The sequence below is a fragment of the Musa acuminata genome, chromosome BXJ2-1 (assembly GCF_036884655.1).
Source record: "Musa acuminata AAA Group cultivar baxijiao chromosome BXJ2-1, Cavendish_Baxijiao_AAA, whole genome shotgun sequence".
NCBI lineage: Eukaryota > Viridiplantae > Streptophyta > Magnoliopsida > Zingiberales > Musaceae > Musa > Musa acuminata.
The window spans coordinates 33115001-33128536 of record NC_088338.1 but is presented as its reverse complement, the minus strand read 5'-3'; the positions used below and the strand labels follow the sequence as shown (position 1 = coordinate 33128536).

At 37.0% G+C, this 13536-nt stretch overlaps 1 protein-coding gene across 1 annotated transcript in view; it reads left to right on the top strand.

The window, feature by feature from the left end:
• Window positions 1-38: 38 nt before the first annotated feature.
• LOC103973915 (ADP,ATP carrier protein ER-ANT1) overlaps window positions 39-13536 on the top strand; it is a 14230-nt gene continuing 732 nt past the window's right edge. Inside the window, 2 exon segments of the mRNA XM_009388589.3 lie at window positions 39-527; window positions 12958-13329. Of these exon segments, the coding sequence (XP_009386864.3) occupies window positions 234-527; window positions 12958-13329 (666 nt within the window). The 5' untranslated portion in view covers window positions 39-233.

Sequence of the window (13536 nt, the reverse complement as noted above, 5' to 3'; positions counted from 1 at the left end):
ACGCATCTCTTACATGATTCAACAACATCAAAGATTTGGTCATTATCCTTTCAAACTGGAGTCAACCTCCGCCATCACTTTTTATTTCTCCTCTCTCTGTCTCTCTCTCTCTCTATTTATAAGTAATTCGACTCCCACCGATCCCTTTACGGTCCCCTATATAAAGAGGGCGTGTCACAAAGGCTGGTGGCGAACGAGAGAGAGAGAGAGCGAGGGAGGAGAGGGGGCGTCACATGGGGGTTGCCACCGATGTGGCTCCGGTGGCGGTGGTGGCGCCGCCGTCGAAGAAGATGGCCGCGGACTTCGTGATGGGCGGGGCCGCCGCGGTGGTGGCGAAGAGCGGGGCCGCGCCGGTGGAGAGGGTGAAGCTCCTGCTGCAGAACCAGGGGGAGCTGATGAGGAGGGGGTATCTGACGACGCCTTACACGGGCATCGGGGAATGCTTCGCGAGGGTTCTTAGGGGCGAAGGAGTGCTCGCTCTTTGGAGAGGCAACCAGGCCAATGTCGTCCGATATTTCCCGACTCAGGTTGGAATTTTCTTGGAAGAAGATCGTTTGTTTTCCTTATATTGTCTCTCTGCTATTCGATTCTTTTTTATGAAGATGAGAATTAGACGTAATAATCTATCGGGAAGTATGTGTGTTGGTTGCATAAATCTGAGTTATTCTGAGGATTTTTTGGTGATCAAAGTAGAAATAGTTTGATACAATTACTTATGAGAAAATTAGTTGTTCTAGTGAAGTGATTCTTTGTGACATCAACAAAATTACTGATGTATCTTTGAGATCAGCTAAGTTTAGACACTATAATCGATCAATATTTACTTATTTAACTGATTAAAAGGTAACAATTCTCGCACAAATTAGATGTCTTTGCTTCGTACTGGAGAGATTGAAATTTCGATAGGTTTCCATTTGATGATGATGATGATGGTGATGATAACTCTTTGCATGCTTGGCGAGAGAAATGTACAACAACATCTTCCAGTGAATACAACTTAAAAGATGCTGCTGTTGGCAACTTAACAGAAGTTGTGGAATATTCCAGCATGTTTCACTCAATATGATTTGAGGAATATTACTTTGGATATGATTTAAGGGGGCTAATATGCACAGAGAGGGCTCGGGAGATTTTCATATGATTAGTTTGAATTGAGGACATGTAAAATAAAAAAAAATTGCTGGACTAACGTAAAAGATCCAAAAAAGTACTACTATGGTTGCCTTCCATCATTCCCACCAAAATTTCAACCTATCATTTCTTTGCCAATTAAGGTGTCCTACATGCAAATGTGTCTTTTAGCTTGATCTCAATGTTCTTTCTCCTCTTGAAGTTGATTGAACTGGATATTAAGTTTTTTAACATCCCAGAGATTAGGTGATTCAATTCCACCAAATGATGATCCATGTATGTTCTAGACATTGCTTGGGTTTGATCAACCAACACTTAACTTTTTGTGGAGAATCCACTGGATTAGATATATAATCAGAAGGAGATCATTCTGACCAATTATCAATTGATTTTTTGATGATATATATGAACAAAAGAGAAACTGTACACATAGCATTCAGATAGCTACTTAAACATAAGCCTTCGTTAACTATATATGGGTGTCAATTGAATTGTACTTATAATTATCATTTGATAGATAATGGATCTTTTGACAAAATAGAATAAACAAATGGGACTTAATACTATATATTCTGGTCAATAACCTGACCATTATCCATTCAAATTCCTGCAACATCTTTTTGTTTCTTCATTCTTTTTTTCGTGAAGAAAGAGAGATGGGCACAGAGGCACCCATGCTTGCTTGATTTTTTCTAGCCTAAGCCATCTTATTCTATTATGATCTTTGATCATAATAATATGGTAAACCAATTCCTAATTAATTAATCAAAATTGTATAGTTAAAGACAAGGTTTGCCTTACTTGTCCAAACCAGTGTGTCGTTTGGCTGACGGCACAATACGTGTCGTCTTGTGCTTGTGTGCCGAGTGATGGCATGACGAGGCATGTCGATGGCATAGAAAAAAGCCAAAAATTACTTTAAAATTACTTGAAAAATAGAAAAAACTTAGATTAGGGTTTTTAAGTTGGAAATGAATGTAAATTTACTATAGTAAAAATATTCTCAATTAAAAAAGGATAGTGTCATACAAGGATTGAAATATCATACCGTACCTAAGTTTTGACATTCGCTTGGTACGGTACGGTACTGTATACCGAGCGGAATACCGTTTGATATATATATATATATATATATATATATATATATATATATATATATATATATATATATATATATATATATATATATATATATATATATATATATATATATATATATATATATATATATATATATATATATATATATATATATATATATATATATATATATATATATAAGTAAAAAAAAATCTTATATATATTTATATATAAAAATAAAAAAGAATTTTTCGGCAACGTTGCCGAGGCGACGTGACGTCGTTATTTTCGGCAACGTTGCCAAGGCGACACGACGTCGCCTTTTCCTGCTAGGGAGAAAGAGGCGACGTTGCATATTTATAATATATATATTATATAATATATATATTATATATATAATACTGCTCGGTAGCGGACGGTCTGTATACCGGTCTGCTCACGGATCGGTATGTACCGCCCAGTACGGACAGTATTATTCGAAATTGTAATCCTTGGTGTCATATATCTTTTTCGGGCTTAGAGGAGCAGCTTTATGGAACGTTCAGGATCGTCCTTCCATTGATATTGAATTGTTTAGAAAGAAATGATTTGAATTGTTAGATTTCGAGTTAAACTTTAAGATTCTACTTTTGTCGCTAATTTGTTGCTTTATATCAGAAAATCTATCATCATATTATTGCTCGGAGAAGAATGACCAACTATCACTGTACTATTATTAGTTGTAAGATTCTCCATAATACGATGAGCTTTGCTCTGTGTCTATGTCATGTAAGCACTATCGCTTCTGCTCAAAATTATCCATTATTTTTCCCTTCCCCTTTCATGTATAAACTTGATCAGTACCTTGTCGAGCTTCATAATCTGAATCTTGGGTGATATACGTAAAATATTACTTCTTGATTCATGTACCACCCTCAAACCATGCAGATAGGACCTTCGTCGAGCTCCATAATCTGGATCTTAGGTGACATGTGTAAAATATTACTCCTCGATCCATGCACCACCCTTAAACTATATAGATAGGACCATTAACTCCCTGGCATCGCCTCCATCATCGATCAAGGCACTATTGTCTACGTTGTTGTTATGTTTACGGACCAAGTGAGTTGCTAAATGCAACTGAGAATGTGTCTCGTCGCCCGACTCAATTCTTTTCAATTGCATGATTGATGCTACTGTTTTCCCCTTTGCCTTTGCCTTTCCCTTTACCTTTACACACTGGGCAGATGACTATAACGGTTAGGTGTCTTTGGTTGCCTCAAGAGCCATCTCACACACGTGTGGTTCATGACGATCAGACTACGACCATCACTACATTGATGCACCAATAACATATGGTGTATTAGTATACTATATCATGGGATCAATTTCATGATTGAGTCAGACAAACATATTAAATTAATATATAGATATATAGGATCGAGGACGTTGATCCATTGCCCATGGAGTTTTGTCATTTTTTTTTTTGTGTAATAGAAATATGTATATCCATCGATTGATTCCTTGATTCATTTGAATATTAAAATTTAAGTTGTTTAACAAATAATCTAATAATCCAAATCATTTTTTCGTAGATACTTTAATATCAATATAGGAATGGTCCAGAACGTACCATAAGTTACTCCTCAAAACCAAAAAAAGATATGTACCACTATTCCTTCCTAATTTAGATTATTGTTGCTAAAATTATACTAAAATTATAATTTTTTTTATTTTAAAGAAATTTTTGGAGTTATTTTCGATCATTTTTTCATGTCGTTGGTACACCCTGTTGTACCGACACACGATACATCGGCATGGAGTGATATGTACTGTATTATTAGCTAGCCGAGACACTGGTTCAGATCGAGAAACTGAACCTTGATTTCATATATTAAATGTTAATCTTATTTAATTTAAAACCTATAATTTCTAATATATATCTTCACCACTCAAGTTTAACTTGATTCCATTTTTCGGTTTATCCTATCCATGGCTAATGAGTTCATATATTATCTTTGCAAGTTCTAGCTCCAGTGATTATGGTATCATACACATCCTTTAATTATAACATTAGGACAATTAGCATTGCAATGTCTATACCTGAATGAAAAGTTAACTTTTTGTGATAATATATTATAGTTTTTTCTTAATCAAGTATTCTCCATTGTTTTTCATCATTATCATTTAGGTAGCTTATCTTCTATATTTTAGTTCCATATTTGTTTTTTGTAAAATTTCATAGGGGATGTTCTGCATATATAATATCATAAATGCCCCTCTAAAGTTACATATTTCTTAGATACCTTACACACAAGAATAATTACTCCTCATCTCTACTGTATCCACTAACTATTATCTTTCTTCTCAATTGCTCTATCACTTGTATTTGCTGTCGAGGAATTAATTTGGCTAATTTTGCATCGATGCATCTCCAAATATCCTGTTGAGTCCATATCATTCTTGAGCCTGTGAGGTTTCCACTCTCTAGATTATAGACTGCAAACACATGGATTCAAATGCCACTAACTGGCCCAACCTACTTGAACCTGTCTTCCAACCACTTCACCGGTGCTCTACCCTCCGACCTCTCCTCTTGCACTTCCTTGTCCTCCGTAAGCCTCTCCAGTAACAATTTCTCCAATGAGTTCCCCGTCGACACCCTGACCGCGATGCCATACCTTGCAACCCTTGAGTTCGCCTTCAATGACCTCAACGGTGATGGGATATAAAGAGAAATAACTTTTGTATATGAACAAATACTAGCAGACCATAACACACAGCGGAATTAAATGGAACCACAATAAAATAGAACACCAAGATATACGTGGAAAATCCCTTCAATGTGAAGGGTAAAAACCACGGGGCAAACTATAATAATAATGAATATACAAATCTCAATCTCTTGCCCAAAACCCTAGCAACAATCACAAGAGAATAACTGGGATACAAGGATCACGTTACTGCGCACAATATCTAAATCTTCCCTAACTCTCCCCAAGTAATCACAGTAAGAATCTACTGTAGATTTGATCTAACCTGAGATGAAAGCACTGTTAGATGATTGAGAACAGTCTCTCTATGTTGTCCTTGTCTTCTTCCCTTTCTTTCTCTTCCTTTTCTACATTTTCTCCTCATTTTCTTTGGAATCCCGTGGCTGCCAAAAACTGCCTTGTTGCTACCTTTTTCTCTTTTTTTATAGCTACTACACCCCCTCTAATATAAATTAGGGTTAGGTTAAGAGGGGGTGAACTGTGGGCTAATAAATCCCACCTTAGGCTGAATATGGGCTGTCAGCCCAACAACCTCCCCCTTCAGCCCATAAGGGAGGCTGTCCCATGACTCCTTAATGTGAAGCCATGTCGACCAGCTGTCGGCATATCTCCTGTCTTTCTTTTGGTAAAGTCTTTGTCAACATATCTACTCCGTTGTCATCTGTGTAAATTTTCTGAAGTTGTAACTACTTCTCTTTCTGCTCACTTTCAACTGCTTTCTGGTAACTCTTTGGTTCACCTGCATTAGTAAACATCACATACTCATCTATAGAGTATCTTTTGGAAGGTTGACGTTGTTTAGAAGATCTTCTCAACTGAGGTTCTGCGGGAAGTTGCTCTCCAACTTCTTCTTGCTCAACATACATAGCAGGACTAGCAAATGAAACTTTGTGTTGTTTACCAGACAAACAATCAATACAAGGGTTCAGATGTGTACCTCTGAGGTCTGGCAATACCTCTCTCTTGGAAAGAGCTTGTAGCCTCTTCTCGCTCATGTGTCCCAATCGCCTTTGCCGTAACTCTATACTGAAGTCTTTCTCTGTAGAATTTAACTGCTCACCATAAGCTTTAGCTTGCAACCTGTACAAAGTATGACATTTCTTTCCACTAGCTATAACAAGAGAACCCTTGCTGAGCTTCAATTGCCCTTTGTGAAATCTGCTATCATAGTCTTCATCATCTAGTTTTCCAACTGAAATTAAATTCAGTCTCAAGTCAACCACATGCCTCATATCTTTAAGCACCAACTTGCAACCAAGGTTGGTCTTTAAATGGATATCACCCATGCCAATGATGTCTACTGTGTCATAGTTGCCCATCTTGATAACACCAAAATTTTCAGACCTATATGTAGCAAAAAACTCCCTCCGTGGTGTAGTATAATAAGAAGCACTTGTCTCAATCACCCACTCAAGATCCTGACACATACAAGAAAAAATATCATCAGAAGGAGACAAAATCAAATAATCACCACCCTACACTGTAGCTGTAGTATTATCCTTTGACTTTGTAGACTCCACTTCTTTTCCCTTTTTCTTGCTCTTCTTAGGTTGCTTATATTGGTTCTTGTAATATCTTTTCTCGCTACAGTTATAGCAAATAATATCTTTTTTTTATCTTGACTTGTTTCTACCCATGTGTAAATTGCTTCTAGACTTTGACATTCCTCTGTTCTTTAAGATAAGTACCTGTGAATCATTTTAAGATGTTGCTGAATTCTTTCTTCTCAACTCCTCATTCAACAAACTGCTTGTTATTTGACTCATGGTGACAACACCATCTAGGGCAGAATTACTGAGAGAAACTGTCAGTGTCTCCTAACTTTCTAATAATGAACTGAGAAGTAACAATGCCTGTAACTCATCATCAAGAGACATTTTTATAGAGGATAACTGGTTAGTAATACTCTGCATTTTAATCAAATGCTCAGTAATAGAAGCACCCTCTCTATATTTTAGGTTCACAAGTTTTCTGATAAAAAAAGCTTTGTTACCAACTATTTTTTTTTCATAGAGATCTTCAAATTTTTTTCAAAGAGAATATGCAGAACTTTCAGTAGAAACATGGTGAAAGACACTATCATCAAGCCACTATCAAATAAACCCAATTGTTTTTTGATCTAACCTCTTCCACTCATCATCTGTCATAGTTGTGAGTTTTGCACTATCCCCCTGCAAAGGTCCATACAAATCTTTACAATACAAGAGATCTTCCATTCTTGGTTTCCATATCATCCAATTGTTTCCATTTAAACTAATCATGTGAGAAACATTACTGGCCTCCATGTTCAAATACAAAAATTAAATCACCACAACCCTGTTCTGATACCAGTTGATGGGTTATAAAGAGAAATAACTTTTGTATATGAACAAATATTAATAGGCTATAACACACAGCGAAATTAAATGAAATCACAATAAAATAGAACACTAAGATATACGTGGAAAATCCCTTTAATGTGAAGGGTAAAAACCACGGGTCAAACTAGAGATAATCTACTATAATAATAATGAATATACAAATCTCAATCTCTTGCCCAAAACTCTAGCAACAATCACAAGAGAATAACTGGGATACAAGGATTACGTCACTGTGCATAATATCTAAATTCTCCATAATTCTCCCCAAGTAATCACAGTAAGAATCTACTGTAGATCTAATCTAACCTGAGATTAAAGCACTGTTAGATGATTGAGAACAGTCTCTCTGTGTTGTCCTTGTCTTCTTCCCTTTCTTTCTCTTCATTTTTTGTCTTGTTCTCCTCCTTTTTTTTGAAATCCCGTGGCTGCTAAAAACTGCCTCGTTGCTGCCTTTTTTTGCCTCTTTTTATAGCCACCACACCCCCACCTAATATAAATTAGGGTTAGGTTAAGAGGGGGTGAGCTGTGGGCTGATAAAGCCCACCTTAGGCTGAATATGGGCTGTTAGTCCAACAATTGTTGGGCTGACAACCCATATTTAGCCTAAGGTGGGCTTTATCAGCCCCCTCTTAACCTAACCCTAATTTATATTGAGGGGTGTGGTGGCTAAAAAAAGAGGTAGAAAAGGCAACAATGAGGTAGTTTTTGGCAACCACGGGATTCCAAATAAACGGAGGAGAACAAGGAAGAAAAGGAAGAGAAAGAAAGGGAAAAAGACAAGGACAACACAGAGAGACCGTTCTCAATCATCTAGCAATGCTTTCATCTCAGGTTAAATCAAATCTACAGTAGATTCTTACTGTGATTACTTGGGGAGAATTAGGGAGGATTTATATATTGTGCACAGTGACGTGATCCTTGTATCCTAGTTATTCTCTTGTGATTGTTGTTAGGGTTTTGGGCAAGAGATTGAGATTTGTATATTGATTATTATTATAGTGGATTATCTCTAGTTTGCCTCGTGGTTTTTTACCCTTCACATTGAAATGATTTTCCACGTATATCTTGATGTTCTATTTGATTGTGGTTTCATTTAATTCCATTGTGTATTATGGCCTGCCAGTATTTGTTCATATACAAAAGTTTATTTCACTTTATATCTCATCAATTGGTATCAGAGCAGGGTTGTAGTGATTTAATTTTGTATTTGAATATGAAGGTCAATAATATTTCTTGCATGATTAGTTTAAATGAAAACAATCGGATGATATGAAAACTATGAATGAAAGATTTTTTGTATTGCAAAGATTTGTATGGACCTTTGCAGGGGGATAGTGCAAAACCCACAATTATGACAGATGATGAGTGAAAGAGGTTAGATCGAAAAACAATTGAGTTTATTCGACGGTGGCTTAATGATAGTGTCTTTCACCATGTTTCTACTAAAAGTTCAGCATATTCTCTTTGGAAAAAATTTGAAGGTCTCTATGAAAGAAAAATAGTTGGTAACAAAGCTTTTTTGATCAGAAAACTTGTGAACCTAAAATATAGAGAGGGTGCTTCTATTGCTGAGCATTTGAATGAAATGTAGAGTATTACTAACCAGTTATCCTCTATGAAAATGTCTCTTGATGATGAGTTGCAGGCATTGTTACTTCTCAGTTCATTACCAGAAAGTTGGGAGACACTGATGGTTTCCCTTAGTAATTCTGCGCCAGATGGTGTTGTCACCATGAGTCAAGTAACAAACAGTTTGTTGAATGAGGAGTTAAGAAGAAAGAATTTAGCAACATCTCAGAATGATTCACAGACACTTATCTCAAAGAACAAAGGAAGGTCAAAGTCTAGAAGCAATTTATGCATGGGTAGGAGCAAGTCAAGATCAGGAAAAGATATTATTTGCTATAACTATGGTGAGAAAGGATATTACAAGAACCAATATAAACAACCTAAGAAGAGCAAGAAAAAGGGAAAATAAGTGGAGTCTACAGAGTCAAAGGATAATACTATAGCTATAGTGCAGGATGGTGATTATTTGATTTTGTCTCATTCTGATGATATTTTTTCTTGTGTGTGTCAGGATCTTGGTGAGTGATTGACACAGGTGCTTCTTATCATGCTACACCACGGAGGGAGTTTTTTGCTACATACAGATCTGAAAATTTTGGTGTTGCCAAGATGGGCAATTATGGCACACCAGACATCATTGGCATGGGTAATATCCATTTAAAGACCAACCTTGGCTGCAAGTTGATGCTTAAGGATGTGAGGCATGTGGTTGACTTGAGGCTGAATTTAATTTCAGTTGGAAGACTAAATGATGAAGACTATGATAGCAGATTTTACAGAGGGCAATGAAAGCTCAGTAAGGGTTCTCTTGTTATAGCTAGTGGAAAGAAATGTTATACTTTGTACAGATTGCAGGCTAAAGCTTATGGTGAGCAGTTAAATGCTACAGAGAAACACTTCAGTATAGAGTTGTGGCATAGGCGACTGGGATACATGAGCGAGAAGGGGCTGCAAGCTCTTTCCAAGAGAGAGGTATTGCCATACCTCAGAGGTACACATTTGAACCCTTGTATTGATTGTTTGGCTGGTAAACAACATAGAGTTTCATTTGCTAGTCCTGTTTTATCTAGAAAAATGCATACCTTAGACCGTGTTTATACAGATATATGTGGTCCTTTGAGGACAAAAACTCATGGCGGATCTGTTGATGTTCCTAGTATAAGTGGTCTACTTTATTTTGTCATTTTTATAGATGATTTTTTCAAGAAAGTTTGGGCCTATGCTTTGAAGACCAAAGATCAGGTGATTAATGTCTTCAAAGTGTTTCAGTTGAAAGAGAGATAGAAAGACAATTGAAATGTATAAGATTAGATAATGGTGGTGAGTACACAGAATTATTTGATGATTATTACAGGTCACATGGGATCCAACATGAGATAACAGTTCCTGGTACACCTCAGCATAATGCAATTGCAGAGAGGATGAATCGCACCATCGTGGAAAAGATCAGATGTATGCTTTCACAAGCCAAGCTACCTAAAAGGTTTTGAGATAAGGCTTTGAGGACTGCAGTTGAGGTGATCAACTTGTCACCATGCACAGCCCTAGATGGTGATGTTGCAGAGCATGTATGATCAGGAAAAGATGTTTCCTACAGGCATTCGAGAGTGTTTGGTTGTCGTGCATTTGCACATGTTCCAAACAATGAGAGGTCCAAGCTGGATGGTAAGACTAAAGAATGTATTTTTCTTGGTTACTCACATGATCAGTTTGGTTACAGGCTTTGAGATCCAAAAAAGCTGAAGGTGTTCAGAAGCAGAGATGTAGTCTTCTTTGAGGATCAAACCTTTGAAGAATTGAAGAAGAAGACACCGACCAAGACTTCTGCAGAAGGATTAGTAGATTGTGACCCAGTTACTCCTCCAGTATATCAGGGTGATGGGGGAGATGTGCAGGAAGATGATGTAGAGCCTGATGTTGATCTACCTGCAGGATATGTTGAGCAAGAAGAAGTTGGAGAGCAACTTCTCGCAGAACCTCAGTTGAGAAGATCTTCTGGACAACGTCAACCTTCCAGAAGATACTTTACAGATGAGTATGTGATTTTTATTGATGCAAGTGAACCAGAGAGTTACCAGGAAGCAATTGAAAGTGAGCAAAAAGAGAAGTGGTTAGTTGCTATGTAGGAAGAGATGAATACTCTTCAGAAGAATCACACTTATGCTTTGGTACTACTATCAAATGGAATAAAGACCGTACCGAAAGAAAGACAGGAGATATGCCGACAGTTGGTCGGTATGACTTCACATTGAGGAGTCATAGGACAGCCTCCCTTATGGGCTGAAGGGGGAGGTTCTTGGGCTGACAACCCATATTCAGTCCAAGGTGGGCTTTATCAGCCCACAGCTCACCCCCTCTTAACCTAACCCTAATTTATATTGGGGGGGTGTGGTAGCTATAAAAAAAGGCAGAAAAAGGCAACAATAAAGCAGTTTTGGCAGCCACGGGATTCCAAAGAAAACGAGGAGAACAAGTCAGAAAAGTAAGAGAAAGAAAAGGAAGAAGACAAAAACAACACAGAGAGGCTGTTTTCAATCATCTAGCAGTGCTTTTATCTTAGGTTAGATCAGATCTACAGTAGATTCTTACTATGATTACTTGGGGAGAATTAGGGAGGATTTAGATATTGTGCACGGTGATGTGATCCTTGTATCCCAGTTATTCTCTTGTGATTGTTGTTAGGGTTTTGGGCAAGAGATTGAGATTTGTATATTCATTATTATTATAGTGGATTATCTCTAGTTTGTCCCGTGGTTTTTTACCCTTCACATTGAAGGGGTTTTCCACGTATGTCTTGGTGTTCTATTTGATTGTGGTTTCATTTAATTCCGCTGTGTGTTATGACCTGCTAGTATTTATTCATATACAAAAGTTTATTTCACTTTATATCCCATCATGTTCTGCACACATAATATCATAAATGCCCCTCTAAAGTTACACATTTCTTAGATACCTTACACACGAGAATGATTACTCCTCATCTCTGTTGTATCCACTAACTATTATCTTTCTTCTCATTTGCTCTATCACTTGTATTTGCTGCTTAGGAATTAATTTGGCTAATTTTGCATCGATGCATCTCCAAATATCCTCATGCTGAGTCCATATCATTCTTGAGCATGTGAGGTTTTCACTCTCTAGATTATAGACTCTGCAAACACATGGATTCAAATGCCACTAACTGGCCCAACCATGAACCAACATTGGACAATATGATTCAGTACTGGTCATTTTTGAAGTTATTTTTGCAGATGATACCAGATGATATGGGTAGTATAGCACTTGGTACAACAGTATCATATGGGTCGATAGATTACAGAAACTATCAGATCGAGATTTAATTCCTTATTGGTTTCCTAATACATAACAAATATTGTACTGTATATTTCTACCTGATTGGCCACTGATGTTATGTCTGTTGAATCTTATAGCAAGTTAGCTCCATATATTGGAGCACTTAGAAACTTGACATTTTAAACAGGCCAAAACAGGTAGAAATAAATAGCACATGTATGTTTTTCGTTGATTTTATTGTCTTTGCATGTGGAATCTAATTTGATGTCTGATTTCTTGCCAAGGATTGTCAGATCAGATATGCCAATGTATGTGGCGTGTTCATTAGTACAGTGACAATATCTGTTTAATAAATAGCACATGATTACATGTGATCATTGCCTTGGCTTTCTTTGTGCAGTAAGATCAAACATCTCTTCTAAAAATTTTGTACACAAACAATTAGCTAGATGGTTGTTATAAGAAATCATATAGAAAAATAAGTTGTATAAAGGAAATGTATACACCTCAAAGAAAGTTGTCTTGTCCTTTTATTAAACGCTCGGATTTTCAGACTTCCCAGTTTTCATATAAGTGTATATGCCTCCACGAAAGTCGTGGTGTGCTTCTATCGAACGTCTCTTGAATTTTCAAACATCTCAAGAACACTTGACAGTTACTGTGTTCGATACCCTAGTCTAATATAATATCCTTTGACATGTATTTTTTAATTTCATTCCTATTTGATCTTTCTTGAAAATAAAATGGTTGGTCCTGTCATTTTTTCACAGGCCTTCAATTTTGCATTCAAGGGCTACTTCCAGAGCCTTTTTGGTCGGTCAAAAGAGAAAGATGGTTATATGAAGTGGTTGGCAGGCAATGTAGCTTCAGGCAGTGCAGCTGGAGCAACAACATCCTTGTTACTGTACCATTTAGATTATGCACGAACTCGGCTAGGCACAGATGCAATTGATACCAAGGCTAATAATGAACGTCAGTTTAAAGGGCTACTCGATGTATACAGGAAGACCATAGCAAGTGATGGAATTGCTGGTTTGTATCGAGGTTTCGGGGTTTCTATAGTGGGCATCACTTTATATCGGGGCCTATATTTTGGCATTTACGATACCGTGAAGCCTATTGTTCTGGTTGGACCATTGGAGGTAACTGTCAAACTCTTTTTATGAGATTGTGAGCTGTGGATTTACTTCATGATAGGTTTTTGTATTTCTAATCTGAAAAAGAAATTTGGTTTCATAAATTCGTTTCGGTGTTTTTTGTTTCTACAGAAGTTCTTCATGAGTTCATATGTAGAATCTAAATAACAGTGTCCACAATGCTCTTGGTTCATGTTTCCTTTGTTTCTTCCA